The following is a 16979-nucleotide window of genomic DNA, read 5'->3' as shown; positions in this document are numbered from 1 at the left end:
AATAATCATACTCACAAATGACTGTAATTGTCTGTATTGTGCTAGTAGAACCCGCGACCATTTGACGTTAGGCAGCGAGCTAAACCGCTAGACCACCGAGTATGAATACATTAATTATGCTAATAAATCATAGTGGAATTGATATATTGATTGTCATGCCAATTGGTACATTAATTTCCAACAATTGTATGTAACTTTATATTTCAATCATCGACGTTTCATTGATTGATTTCTTTAACATTTGATCTTTGTCCGATTGCGCTGTTATTATTATAATATTGCATCATGGTATCTTAGTATAAAATACTTTTTTATTAGGTCTTCGAGTAGAATGGCAATTCAGTTGATAGTCCAAGTAAAGGAAAGAGAGAGAGACGTGTTGCTTATGTGGGTAAGAGACCCTCACAACCATTTGCGTCCTGCGTCACATTTAGCCCGTTTTTCTAACATTTTTCATTCCTGCTTAGATCTTTTTCGTAGCGTGATCTTCTATGGTCTTTATATTTATAGACATAATAATATGTACGTACAAGGAAAAAGGTATTACAGGTAAAAGGTACAAAGACAGTACCTAACATTTAATATGACCTCCATTAAGAAATGGATAGAAAAAACTGTAAAGTATTAAACTGGTCCGTCTGTACGTTACATGCTTTTTTCATTTCTGAATAATATTTTATTCGATCTATATATATATATATTACTAGCTACTCGCCCCGGCTTCGCACGGGTTTACATGTATTATATATATAAACCTTCCTCTTGAATCACTCTATCTATTAAAAAAAACCGCTTCAAAATCCGTTGCGTAGTTTTAAACATTTAAGCATACATAGGGACAGCGACAGCGACTTTGTTTTATACTATGTAATGATAATAAATGCAAAGATTTTGTTCATACAAAAACATATAACAAAGTTGACCTAATCGCATCATTGTCAACTTAATTAAATTATAAAACAATAAAAAAGTTACACTCATAAGAGTTTCAATATTTTTTAATGCAGATTTCTTTTTCTGTGTGACTGTACATTTAATGTGACCGATTCGTCTAGGTTGCGTAATATGCAAACATAACGTAATGTATTCAATTGATTTGTTATTGACAAGTGGTTGCTATGTATAATTCTTGTAATATTACACCACTCACATCTCATCTTTCGATGGTCGCTGGGCATAACGTTTGCGGATATAGATGGTGACAAATGATAAGTTCTTTTATGTAACCTGTTTAGAAACCAAACTAACCAAATATTGGTACCAAAGGTTGGTGGCCAATCTGGTGATAAGTGACAACTATGTGACAACAACATCACATCATCAAAATACACCCGTTGTACCCTTTATTTGTGATTAAGGCATCGAACCTCTGTCCCCTGTTATGTCAATCATTTCTTTAATACAGGAACAGTTTATAAAGCAAACTGCTTAGCGGATGAAATATGTGAGCACACGCAGACGACTTAGCAGAGGATAGTCTACCTCGATACTCGACCTTCATTTGTACTACTTGATGGTATGCGCTAACCATCGCCAATATGCATGGACAGCACTACGGTTCTTACGTTATCATGTGACATGCCTGACACTCGTGCATTGTCATTCCAGGGAACTAACTTGTCATTCTCTTTATCCTCCAATTTCACTGGCTACTCGTACCCCACAGACACGAAGCAAAGATCTTACAAATCAAGATGCTTGGCTGTTGATATAGGTGATACTGAAATGCCCACGCAGACAACTTTTTAATCTACCTCTGATATGGTTCTCCTTCTTTATTTTAAATGGCTGCCACCCATTTTGATCGGTGGTTTTTGCCAACGTCATGGTTTGAGAAATACACCCATTTCAGTGATTGACAATTTCGTTCGGGTTTATATTATAATTAAGCCAAACTACTGTAATTTTCATTATTAGGTAGAGAATACTAGTTGGTAGCACAATACATACATGTGTAGACACTTAATATTAATTTGAGGAAGAAAGTCGGTTGGGAGTTACAATTCCAGATTATTGTTAATTATAAATTTTGTTACTATTTTGACTATTTATGGATGGTACACAGTTAAAAGAAATGATATCGATAGGACGGGGAAGGTCTTAGGTCTAATATGTATCTATTACTATTTTTTTAAATAACTTGATATTCATACGTAATATTTATTTAGCACAGTATAATTTTGCCGACAAAAGTATTCACATCGCTCGATTAATCACGTACTTTCGTAAAACACCTGTTATATAAAATGTCGAATAAGAATTTAATTACGTAATTGATAACTTAATTAAATTGATACGTTTGCTTCTCATGATTTATAAATCCAAATAAATCGTTGTCTATGATTATTTAATAAACCTACTACTTATATTATTTAATATACTGATCGTGCTTATATATCTGCATATATAATATGCTCACTATTTGTAACCAGTGAATTCGTCTGCATTTTTTGAGAGACATGTCCAATCTTTTATTCAAGTGATCTATCTTTCACTAAGATCCGCCCAGTGTATAAGGACTGAAAAGATAAAAAAATATTCATACATCTTACAAAGCAAGCATATATCATACACTATCATAATAGTAATATATATAATTAAAATTGTCATTATAAAAACAGTGTTGTCCATTCATCCAAAATTAATATATTTACCATTTTTTTTTTATTTCAAACAAATTCAAACCTTTCGGTATCTATTTTTTATTGAGGGTAGCTCTGCGACCTGCATAGATCTATCGTCTATTGCCTAAAACTGCATTCATATCTAAAAAATCCGTTGCGTAATTTAACAGGTAAAACGAACAGACAGCGGCGGCGACTATTTTATACCATGTAAAGAAGAGTGTTAGAGAACCCTATAAGTACCTAGAACTACCCATAAATTCTTAACAGTAATAAAAAAAAAATTAGTTAAGGAAGTACTGACCTAAGCCATTTCTTCAATACTACACCTACACGCTTTTGAACTTAGCAGTCAGTAAGTACCTACTGTCTAAAAGGAAGTTACGTAATTGCGGCGACTACATAAAACATGTGAATGGAATTGCCAGTTGACACCTGTAAGATGCATCTTTAGTAATATAACCTGCGAATGGGCACATGCAAACATTACTAAATATCACATCTCATGTGTATGAAATTGTTTTTTTAACCGCAAAAGTTGCAGGCGTATAAACATACAGCTCTAAATATAAATAACATATAAGCATCAATAACATGTTCAAGTATATGATATGTTTAGTTATTATTAGTTGTAATCAATATATATTTTTATTGTGGTAGTTGTTCATAATTTTGTGAAATAATGGAAAAATTAACAGGTCATCTAAATTGACAGCTTGCTATTTGCTTTTTTTATACTTGATGCTAGCTGGCTTAATATTTCATTGAAGAAGAACTCAAAGACTTTTGGGCTTTTTCTGAAACTTATAATTTTTTACAACTATCCATACCATCCGTTCGGCTAGTTACTTCAGTTGAGCAGACCTAGCGAGGTTTTCAACTGGTACATTTTTTACGTTATGTTAAAATAATCTATATTTATACTAAATAACTATTACAAATTGTCTAAAATATGTATTGAATTACGCATATAAATAAATGTAATGCAATATTTGATATATATATAAATATTACAGTTTAAATATATTATAAGCGCCATCTATCTTACATATGAATAATTACTTGCCCACAGCGGATTTGCTGCAGTAAAAGTACTTACATATAGTACAGCATACTAGTACCAAATATTGGTAACAGATGGCGCTATACTTAAAAAGTAAATTTAGTATAATTCTCCTATGTAGATACCCAAACAATTACAAAAATAATGTCTTTACTTAAAAAGTCTATAAGTTATAAAGAATTCAGAAGACTATAAAAGGTTTTTCGCGTGGCTAGTCAGTCTCGCCTATTTCAACCGTTAAGCAGCTTGCTTTGTAAACTGTTTTAGTTGTAGGATTAGATTAAGCAATGAAATAATAGGATAACAAGTCTGGCCGTAGTGCTGTTCATGTATATTAGCGACGGTTACCCGCTACCCATCAGGTGTGCCGTCAACTTGTTTGCCTACTATATTGATTACATGAGATTAATCTATTCAATTCTTCCACAGAGCTACAAAGAGAAAGATGCTGGCAAGGTCGTTATCTACACCACAACCATGGGCATTGTCAGGAGTACTTACCAACGGTGCGTTCTCGTGAAGAAGATTCTCCGCAATCTCCTGGTGAAGTATGAGGAGAGAGACGTGTTCATGAGCACGGAGTACCAGGATGAGATCATGGACAGGATGAAGAGCGATCAGATATTGGTGCCGCAACTCTTTGTTGATGGATATCATATTGGGGTGAGTTTTGTTAATATAACTGGAATGACAAATAAACTGATTGCCCATCTGGTGGTAAGTGGTATCGTTGTCTATATAGTGATAATGAAGAGTGTCACGTTTATCACGTCGTCGACGCTTGTGGTTACCTTTATGCTTTGCCATTGCTGAGGAATAATGCGCCATGTCTCTATACCCTGTAATTTCACTGCCGTATCTTATTGAAACAAGCCGTTTTCCTTTTTTGCCATTCCAGTTACGTAAAAATCATGTAAAGAATTAGACTCATAGACCTACATCTAGACCAGGAATATTTATTTTGATAATATAAAATATCCTATGCAATACATTTGTGGGCGATAGAATGAATGGACTGTATGCGATATAAATCAAACAATGGATAGAAAATGGTAATTACTTATAATGAAGACACGAGTACAAACAGTAGCAAGGCAAAAGTGACAATCTATACATATAAATAAAATTGGAGTGTCTGTTTGTAATATTGAAATCATCGTTTTACTACATGCATATGAATATAAATATGGTACATACACCAAAATAACATTTTTTACAATTTTTGTCTGTCTGTCTGTCGGTCTGTTTATTCCGGCTAATCTCTGAAATGGCTGGACCGATTTTGACGGGACTTTTTTTGGCAGGTAGCTGAAGTAATACGGAATAACTTAGGCTACTTTTATTTTAGAAAAATAAAGTTAAATACCACGCGGACTAAGTCGCTGGTATAGCTAGTAATAAATATATAACAATTCTATAAACAAAATACATTTAAAATGTGTAGATAAATAAATATGTAAAAATGTGCAGAGTTTGCAACAACAGTCATTGTTTGTTAGTAAAGATGGCAGGTACTCCGTTGCTAGGATTGTACAATGTCAGATCGTCTAAAATTTTATCTGTTAGTATCTATTAAGTTTTTAACTGCGTCTCGGTATAATTAATCTTACTTGCCCTCTCTGGCCAATAAGCAAATATAACTTTTCTTCTAATTTCAACTTACCTCCCAGGCCTAGAAGTTAGGTGCAGTACGTTAACCCGTTACTACGAATATCGTCAGAAACAAGATACCTATTTATGAATTCATAACTAAGTTTCTAACTTATCTGCTCTTAATGTTACACGCGTAACTTGCAACGTTGTTTAAATATAACCAATATATAGGTAATGTTTAGAAGGACATTGAACTCCTAATACCATCAGTATATAACAGTACATGTTGCGTTCTCTGTACATATTTACCTTTCATAAACTTTACGTTTGATGGTTTAACTTAGTAAATCAGATGAGGCAAAAGTAAAGTTGAACTTATAAACATTTCCTCTTCTTTAGATATAATAAAATAATATAATTACGAGACGAAATGTGTCTATAAGTCGCATTATGTATGTAAAGGTTTAAAAAAACTGGAGGAGATTGTAGTTTCACAGAATCTGTCCATAAAAGCATAAACTAAAGAAAGCTGAGAAAAATAACCCCTCTGTGATATAATTATTTTTATCTATATTTCTATTACGCGATTAACTATTTCATTGAAAAGGTTTGTTTTTAAATATGTTTTAAAACTACCACTACCTTTCAAGTGGTCCAAAAATTTAATCCAGGTGTCAATATAATAGTAATATCTTTCCAATGTTTATTTTAGCTATTTTATTTATAATAATTTATCTTTAACCGTTGTCAGTTTTATTAATTATGTTCTAAAATAATTTAAATGAATTCTTATATTATACATAAATGAAAACTATACATAAAATAGTAGATACTTAAAAACTTCATTATTTCATTTGAATGGTCTCTAAATTGAAAAACCAAATATAGACATATGCCTCGGGGATATCCCTTTGTACATTATATTCGTACAAAGAAAAAATGTAATAAAAAATGAGTTACAATATCAAAACCCTAGTATCGACGAGAGAATGTAGAAATTCTTACAATATTACAGGAGTTCAAATTATTAATTAAATTATTTATTTATGGAAAACTTATTAGATTCGTTATTTTTAAATATTTTTTTATTGACTGGACGGTAAGTGGAAACAGTTTCCAATTATTAATTTACTATAGATATCATGTTATCATGATGCCCCTGGAACAACTTATATTATCCACCAGAACCTACAACACCATCCTGACCATTTGGAGGTCATCCACCGAACATTTTCTAGAAAATTTTTGCCACATACAAACAACCACATTGTGGAATCAGCATTAGCATTTCCGAACCGATACGATTTTTAAACCTAAAAGAAAAGAGCTTATTACTTCTTAAAAGGCCGGCATCGCACTTGCAATTCCCTTAGTGTTGCGGGTGCTCATGGGCGGCGGTAATCACTCACTATCAGGAGAGCCGCAAGCACGTTTGTCTCCTATGCTATAAAACATTCAATTGTTTTTCGGACTAAAATGTCGTGCTTCTGTACCTTGTAACTTTAATGCCATATCTCACCCTCTAACAGAAACAGAGCTTACAAAGCTTCTTGGCACTATTATACAACTACTACTATATAAAAAAAATATCACTTCAATTTGCTTATTTATGTAAATGTTACTATATTATGGTTTAGTTAACAAGTGCTAACATTGTATTATTAAACAGTTAAATCAAAATGTTGATGAAAATTGCTCATTTCGTTGGCGGTACTATTATCGTTATATAAAAGAGTTCAGTTACGATGTCATAAAACCCGACCCTCATTACATTAACGTTTAAGGTTGTCAAAAATACTTATAACTAGTAAATAAATATTTCAAATCAGCTTTTGGACAGACAGATGAATAGGCATACGTTACCTACTTTGAAAAAGTTCGAGAAATAGAAATTATCTTTATTCAAATAAACATACTAGAAGCACTTCTGATAGTCATTTTTTTCTACCACGCATTTGAAACGCAGACTCGTCAGATCAGATCACAAGTAAGGATGTGTTGCTCTGTATAATAAATTTGTTCAGTATTACATATTTAAGAATTTAGTGTAAATATAATCCTAAATTGTAAAGTTGACATAAAAAATAAATAGTTACTTCTGTATTAAAATAAATCTGACTATACTGATGAACCATGACTGATTTATTTTAGAGCAGACCAATCCCTATAAGTAATTTTCGTTCACGACTATGACGCAAAACGTTGTTTTATACATGTGTGGCTATAGAGATAAACAAACTAAAGTATAAACTTTATTATAAATTGAAAAAGGCAAGAAAATTAAATTACTTTTTCAAATATCACAGTAATATGGATGTCTACTTTAATCAATATAATTCTAATTTCCACAAAAATACTCCATCTAAATATTTTCACAAATAAAATTGATTTTCTAACATTTTAATTATGCATTCTATAATAATCTTAAATACATACAATAATTAAATGCTATATTCTGTCAAAAGTATTTTTAATAAAAATGTACAATTAGATATATTTATTTTTTGGTAACTGACAACCCTAGTCCACCCATGCATAGGTAGATATAATTCCAGTGGCGGCATATTTCATAGACCTATATCTTACTCATAGTCGACAATCTTCTATTTATGTGTACGTATACATATGATCTCATAGAGACACCGTCCCCACCGGGGATGAGAACCTAAATTACAAAGTGCATGATAGGACACTTTTAGATATAAATAAACTATACTAATGTAGATACATAGTTTAAAAAAAAAATTAGATCCATTATGTTAATATAGCTTCACGACTGTTATCCCAAATGGGGTGGACAAAGCTATAGTCAATAATCGATGTTATTATGAATATAACACTTGACATACACACATTTTCTTGATTTCAATATTACGGGAGACGAAGCTACCACCTCTCCCGTTGTATCTAAGTTTCCATACCCATAAATTAATCTGCCACAGTGGTCTAGCAGTTTAGTACATCTCTTTACTTTCGGTGGTCGCAAGTTCAATTCCTCGCACGATACAAACATTTGTATTCATGAATATGATTGTTTGTATCGGTTTACGTGTTTTCTATGTGTATTATGTATTTACAAAAAAAATCTAAGTATTTATATGAAATGTCTAGTACGCATAACACAAGCTCTGCTTATCGTGGTACTAGAGAACGCTGTGCTAATTGTCCAGGTTTATTTATTTATATAACTTGAACTTTTTTAGTGTCATCCAGATTTGATCAAACAACCTAAAAGTCGGGTAGCAAACCACTAAGACATAAGGCTCTCCATTAGAATATTGTTAGAAATCTTATAACGACATATCTATTGTCATGTTAATCCTGACGAGTCAGATCAACGTATTCACCTTAATTGCCTAGCTTATGGACCGCTGTATGCAAGAAGTGATCATACAAATAGGTAACATTATTTCGAACAAGTTGTTACGATTATTGCAAGTCGATATCGATCCTAGATAAACTATAATATGTTTTAGAGACGTACTTCATTTACAAGAAACGTTTCTGCCTATTAGATAATAGAATCGTTAATTTATAAAAGTATTAATTAATTTAATTAATCAGAAGTATTAATAAAATCTATGTACTTAAATATTTGAATTTCTCGGCTTGTTCTGTCTATCTTCTGTACCACATATATATTATACATATAAACCTTCTTCTTGAATCACTCTATCTATTGAAAGTGCATTAAAACCAATTGCCGAATTTAAGGCAAGCAATAGTACTTTAGACATTTAACAATTTATCTTAAAAAGGTTTATCTTTAGCTTAAGGTCTATGCAGTTTCTATAAAATTGTAAAACTTCAAAATATTGAATTCCGCATTGAATATAAACAACATGAATAAAAAGATGAAATACAATGATTTTTAAACAGAATAGAATAACATTTATTACATCACATACACAACAATAACGATGCTGACAGCAGCATATGAATCATTACATAGTATAAAACAAAGTCGTGGTCGCTGTCTGTCCGTCCCTATAATACTTAAATCTTTATAACTACGCAACGGATTTTGAAGCGGTTTTTTCTAATAGATAGAGTGATTCTGGAGGAAGGTTTATATGTATAATACATGTACACCTGGGCGAAACCGGGCGAGTAGCTAGTATAAAATAAATTATATAATATAAAAATGCATTGAATTAGGTATGAAATCATTATATAAAAAAAATATTTATCATATTATACGTAAGTAATATGACAAAAAAATACAATAAATCGAAATACAATAATAGTATATTCGCTGAGTCCGTTAATTTTTTGGAAAGAACTAAGCGCTACTTCAATTTATAATATGTACAAAACACTTGTCTAACAAACTAACCTCAAAAACATCAAAACTAAAAATGACAAAAACGAATATACACTTTACTGTATTGGATACCAAATTTCCTGAAACAAAACTCACTTTTCAAGAATACATCTGCACTAATTGAAATAATCTGATGTTTGAAGGTAACAAGCGTTCTACTGTTGTTGGAATCAAGAGGCATTACTGTACCCAGAGCCGGATTAAGGATGTCAGGGCCTACTTACATAAAATTTAAAGTTCATTTTTTCTGCCACAGTGCTATTATATATAATTAGTTGCGTTCGTATGATAAATATCAAAAACTTTGTATTTGTGAACTAATTCGCAATTAAACGAACACAAAATTTAACGATAAGCTCAATTCAGCATTGTTTCTAAGAATAGCGTGAATAAATTCATAGATTTACAAAAAAATTCTATAAATCTTTTTTTTACTTCGTGTAATATAAACTAATTATTTGAAATAAAAAAAATATATACATATATGCACACATGACTCGTTCACAATTTGATTTATAGTATTATAGGCTCTTTTTCTTTCTATATTACAAAGGCATGCTACCCTAAAAATGTAAACTAAAGGAATGTATAACTATTTTCATATTATTATTTTTGGTCTCCTAGGCACTAATAGGTTCAGAGCAGGCAAGCTGAAGAATTACCTGTTCCCGCGATCTTGTCTGCCATGAGCTAAGAGGTATACCATCAGGTTTCTAGCCGACAGGAATCCAGCAGAACCATTCGTCTCCTATGGCGAATAGGTCATAACGGTTTTCCTGAGGTAAAAAAATATATAAGATACTACCCTACTACTACTGCCCCCTTGCTTAATGGATAAATACAGCCCTGGCGACACCTACGTAATAACCTAGTACGTACTCGTACTAGGAAACAATTTTACAAATGTAACAATAAAAATGTTTCGTCGTAACTCTTTCTAAGAAAATAAAAGTGTGACACGAATATGTCTCTACATATATTTCACTTTTATCTATACATAAATATTAAAAGTATTAAGACTATGAAATAATTAGAATACATAGTTAATGTTGCGGAGTGGTGATATTTTCAATATGTTCATTCGTTTCGATAAAAGTAGAAAATTTTCAATTCTATCTCGTTTTTTTATTTGTATTTCAGAATTTTTTTCTGCCTAAATAAATTTTGATAATTCTTTTTTTATTCGAATAGTGGTGCATCTCGTATAGTCTCTACTTCTGAGATGTTGACCAAATAAATTTGATTAATATCTGAGAAGTAGTTTTTCAGTTATTCTTAATAATGGGATTAAAGTTGTTTTTTTTTTCATTTTCATATTCAGACACGGTATTATTTGTTTTATATTTTGTGGATTTTTTTTTTGTTTCTTTGGAATACTTTAGTGTATAATATATGTTATTGTAATATAAGGTATCCTTTATATATTTTATCCTTTATTTATATATTATATATTATTTATATATATCCTTTATTTATATATGCTTTAATTATAGTTGCTGAATTTGTTTTTTTTTTTCTTTGTTATGTTCTATCTGCTGTTATTTCATTGTCAGACTATTAAGTATGTTATATGTATGTATAAATTATATGATGTGTATATGGTATATTTAGGTATGTATTTTATTCATATTTATCTATAGCTTTATATATATTGTATGTATTTGTATATGTATGTTTACATGTACTTACGTTTAGTAAATATATATTATTTATGACATAGGCATTATTTTTCTTATTGATTTTATTTGCACCGCCTACAGTTTCTCTGCACAAACTGTGGTTGACTGGTAGAAAATGCCGTAAGGCGTTAAGTCCGCCATATGTACTTTTACCTTGTATTTTGTGCATCCTTTTACAAAAATCTTATTATAAGAATAAATAGTATTATGGTATTAGTGAATAAAAACTCAAAACACTCCGTACTAGTTCCTTATCCGATGACATAGTCACGATAGCACGTGCCCGTTACCCCCTCCCCCTGCTCCACGTGTGTTGATTCAATCCTACTTTATTACCTTCAGCCTTGAATCTTGCATCGATAGTTGTCACTATACAAGCCGATTATCAGAAACCAATATCAGCGAGAGTATTCATTATTTTCACTCCGACTGTCTACATAGACTCCTCTTATATTCTCCTTAATTATAATATATATATAGTATATAATAACATAGATGTTATTGTATACTAATTTTGACACAATTTGTATTCACTGTACTCAAAATTAGCTGTTGCTGGCAAAATTAGCTTTGTTCCCATGAAAAAGCGCGCTACATCCTAGGTCTTGCCATCATTTACCATCAGATGAGGAAAGACCAAGCGCAAACCCATTATTAATAAATTAAAAAAAAATTTCAACAATCCATTTTTTGTAAATTAAACCCATGTATTTAGATACCAAATCTTAAATTTCTAGACTTAGGTAATAGTATACAGTTAATCAAAATTCGAAATAGCATAACCAATTGTTTACGCTTCTCCCTAACGTATTATTTTCCCGCCATATTGGAACTCACGATATTTACGATTTGTAATCTAGTAATAGATTATTTTAAAGTATAAAAAATCTTCAAAATACTATCCACCAATCCTGGGAAGCTGCTGAAAGCATTCAACTCTTACCGCACTAAAAACCACACGCTGTACCTCCAAGCACTATTGCTAGAGTCACAGGTTCGCGTTAACATTTTACCGCGACTTCAGAGGCATTAGCCCATCCTGTAGGTGTTATAAGGTAGGCCTCATATCATTTGGGCGATTACTTTGCCCTACTCCTTCAAGGAGGTGCGTGTGGACATGCGCTGCCACCTGGATTGTTCTGAAATACTGCTTCCATCAGCAAGCACCCGGGCCCTAATAATGGGAGCGGTGTTGGGTACGCCTCAGTTTCTATACTAAACTCTTCTACAGCTGATTAGAAGAACGCAACAACAAAATACGCTCTCTTTCCACCGCCTCCTTCCGTGAGATAATTTCCTCGCAGAAGGAGCTTACCTCCTGCCACGACCTCCTACTCACCATAGTCCGAAATATATTGGCAGAGAGAGGTCGACCTGCACTTTTCGGTTAAGGCCAAGACGCTTCGACTCAAATGCTGGAGAGCACATGCTGTATCGTATTTTCATCACCAGAACCATTCAATATAATACCTAACATAACGAGTTTTGACATTAATGAAATGTCGCTAAATGCAAATAAGTTCTGCCGTCAGAACCTCTTATAAAGACTTTACGTTAAACTTTGATCATTCATAAAGTTTATGAAATGTAATTAAATAGCGTCGTATAATTAGACAATTTGAAAAGCAGGTTTAGGGTATGATGATATAGTAACGGGCAATGGTAATTTACATTAACACAACAAGTATGAACTTTATTAAATGTGGCAACTGAAAGCGACTTTAACGAAGTTTCTTTTATGTTATATTCAAACGATTTAAATTTAGACAAAACACGGACGTTACCGGGCTTCGGATTTACTGTGGGAATTAACAATAGTGGTTTGTGTACCCTGTTTAGTAAGCTACATTCGTAAAATAAAATAATTAAATTAAAAAGTATGTTTCACAAAAATATGACTAATAGAAATAATAACCCTATTAATTGCAAAAATAGTCATCTAAATATTTTGGCAGAGACATTACATAATATTATCCTTGGCAGAGACATTATATAAAATAATTTCAATATTAGAAAGTTGAATTCCTGAATTCTTATAAATAACTGGAATGACAACGCGTGAATGGATTTTTATAAAATGGATGGTTATGAATTGATTCACCCATCAACGCTGACCGTGTACACGGACATAGCTTAACACATATCAAGTTATCATGTAAGGGTTGCCATTCTGAAGGACTAATCTATTTTTGCTGTTATCCTTGACGACCTCGGTGGTCTAGCACACTACTTTACGTCCGATGGTCGCTGGTTCGATTCCTCGCACGGCACAAACATTTGTATTCATGAGTATGATTGTTTGTATCGATCTGGGTATTTTATATGTGTAATGTGTATGTATTTACGAAAAAAAAAATATCTATGTATTAGTATCAGTTGTCTAGTACCCATAACACAAGCTTTAGCTAGCTTAACTTGTGTCTAGATGGTGTTGTGTGAATTGTCCTGAGATTATTATTATTATTAATACAATAGTATTGCTAGAGTTATTACTGTAACAAAACAGGTCTTCCAAAATTAAGTTGCTTGGCGGCTGTAATAAATGAAACTGAAGCAAAGACGTAGATACCATTTTACAGTCTACATTTAATTTGTGTTATAAAATTAGTATGTATGTATTCTTATTTAATTACAAAAAATCTAAATAAAACAATGCGCTCACAATTTTTATCATGTCCCAGTTAGTTGCCATACACGGCAATCTTAACACATTCATGTGGAATGTATTGCGTTTACGAAATAAATTACGCCGTAACGCAATTACCCTTTCATCGTATTGCCGTATGGCAATTTAAAATTGCCAATTTATTTCTTTTTATTTATGGCCGCAGTCGCGTTCGTTTGAAAACTGTATAGGTACCTGAAGTCAATGCTTTTCGTAGGTTTGAATAAGTTTTCTAGGAGATTAAAGACTCGAAATCGAAATTTAAAAAAAAACTTCACGATTATTGAAAAGTCACTCGTGAAACTATATGAATTTGATAAAATAAAAAAGATTGTTATTTTTTATCTAAGTTTCATCACAGTACATAAATGAAATCATCAAAATCCAATGACTACATAAATCAGAAGTTGTGATTCTATAAAAGTCGCATAAACTTAATTAAGAAATACTATGAAATTAACAACCCTTTGTTTATGGAACCCTTTATGAAATACCATGTCCAATCGGTATAAAATTAGTACGTGACCAATTAGATTGTAATTAAAATATAACTGATCGGTATATGTAGTACAGATTGTTCATATAGAAATGTAAAAGTAGTATGAGAAAACCAATTATTTGGAGACGTAATGACTCTTCTCAAAATTATCAGTCCTCACTAATGTAATTTAAAAAGTTCCGCTTACAATTTTCTGTTTGTTTTAATTAAATCGGTTCACAAACAAGAAAAGTTGTTACGAATGCCACGGGAACTAATTCACAGGCTCAACTAATATATATTAAGATATAAATATATATGATTGATGGCCTCGGTGACCTAGCGGTTAAGCGCACTGTTTTACTATCGATGGTCGCGGGTTCGGATCATCGCACGGTGCAAACATTTGTATGCAAGAGTATGATTGTTTGTATCGGTCTGGGTATTTTCTATGTACAAATATAGCTAAGTACAAATACAATACAAAAATATAGCTAAGTATTTATATCAGTTGTCTCGTACACATAACATAAGCTCTACTTACCGTGAGACTAGATAGCGATTTGTTAATTGTTCATGGTTAATTATTATTTAGACACAAAAACGGTGAACTTAAGAACCTCCACCTTAAAGTTGTCTGAAAATGTCAAGTACCTCGTCAATGATTAACACTTTTTTGGCCTTCAATCAGACATGCAGCATTCATTACTGCCTAATTGATACTGCGCATGTTAAACAAACAAGTTTAGTTTACCAAATTCTTAACAAACAGTTACCTTACGAAACTGTACGGCACATGCTGGCAAACTAAAAAAGAACCGCTGCGCGCAACTAATCAAGCATTTCTGTTAGACTTGTAAAGGTCAAGTTAATTTAGCAAAATTGTCCACACGCTAAGCAAATATAGGTGCGAAATGCAAATTATTCTTTTGTGATACCATATTGAACTCTAACCCTTCGATATAAAGTTGTAGTTTCTACCGTGCAATAGTTAGATGATTCCATGAGAAAGAATGTCTTACTACACAGTGTAATGTACTATGTACATAGATACTTAACTTAGTTTGTTTTGTTGTGCAAACATGCCATTTAGAATACCGATTTTTCGTACCTTATCAAGTATGCCAAATCTTCATTAGGTAGCCATATTAAAAACATTTCCGGAAAAGGAAATTAAATTAATATACATAAGCGAGATTTTGTACAAAATTGTTAGCATGAGTTCCGTAAGCTATGTTCCGTTTTAAAAGATCATATATGGCAGAGAATTTATAAGGGAACATAACATCTCAGGCATTAAGCATGGATACACATAAACATGGCATAAAAAATATTGAGGGCTTTTATCGAATTGAGATTTCAGTTTATCACTGGCTATTAAATGACTCCTGAATCATCAACATAAATAAGAAAGGCAGGAATATTTAATACTTGGAAGGGTATAATTACTTATATAAAAAATACAAGCATGTACAAATATTTTTATATACGTAGTTTAGTTGTTTCAAACCACACAAGTCATTTTAATAGACATTTAGACAATTTCTTCTGAATTGTTTGTATATATATATAGTTATTTGATTTCTATCATATGAACTATACATAAATGTGAAACCGGGATAGGATAGTAGCTAATAGTAATATCACATATTAATAGTATACATCTAAATTCATGTAATAAATGTATTCTGAATAGCATATTCAAATGCGTGTTCCAATCTTCGACTCAGTTCACGGAATTTTGTATTAGGTATCTCCCGATAACAACGATTATGTTTGAAATCTCCTTTGTTAAACCGTATTTGCATTTTCTTTTTACTTTATGTTACGTCTTCACTTACACGTATACCTACATACAAAACTGAGAGCAACATACGCATCATGTTATTCAATCCAAAAATCTCTTATAATCCGTTCTGTTTGAAGGTTTCTTCGTATCGAAACATCAACAAGCGAAAAGCTTATCGTATTTACTTCAAACCAATGACTTGAATATAATGTGTAGACTTCATAATATTTCTTTGCAATAAATTGGCAGTGTTAAAAGAGTCATTCGCGTGACGAGAACGTCATGGTAAAATGATTTGCTACACCGACAGAAAGTGATCAAAACAAAGATAAATAAAATTAATTCTTGATATTGCAGTAGACTCATAACCTGCTGCTACATTGAGTTCAAATTCTTCTTTTTCTTCTTCTTTTTGATCGAAAGATCGTGGCTATTATGTACGTACGACACCTCGATATTTATCTCTACTGGATGCCATTATTATGATATAAATAAAGCATTTATACAGCTCGCATCTATTACTTTATTTTATTACTAATTAGTTAATGGTATACTTAAAATTAATGAGAAAATAATACTAATTTACCCATTTCATATCCAACATATTCTGTGAAGATTTTATTCTAATATCTCCAGGCGGTTTTGCATGAAACCTTTACACACATGTAGATATAGAAACAGTTGACGCGTGTCAAGATTTTGTTATAATAATACAAATATCTAAAGCTATAGATATGCATATATGTATATATATATATATCGTT

General features: G+C 31.8%; 1 protein-coding gene across 1 annotated transcript in view; it reads left to right on the top strand.

Moving 5' to 3' along the window:
* Positions 1-16979, top strand: part of LOC131850606 (glutaredoxin domain-containing cysteine-rich protein CG31559-like) — a 99549-nt gene that overhangs the window by 73985 nt on the left and 8585 nt on the right. The window contains exon 4 of the mRNA XM_059200901.1: positions 4117-4350. Coding sequence (XP_059056884.1) covers positions 4117-4350 — 234 coding nt within the window. The remainder of the gene's footprint in view (positions 1-4116; positions 4351-16979) is intronic.

This window comes from Achroia grisella, unplaced genomic scaffold, assembly GCF_030625045.1.
Source record: "Achroia grisella isolate CSIRO2021 unplaced genomic scaffold, CSIRO_AGI_Agris_v1 utg777, whole genome shotgun sequence".
Taxonomy (NCBI): Eukaryota; Metazoa; Arthropoda; class Insecta; order Lepidoptera; family Pyralidae; genus Achroia; species Achroia grisella.
The sequence above is the reverse complement of the archived record's forward strand: the minus strand, read 5'-3'. Positions and strand labels throughout refer to the sequence as shown.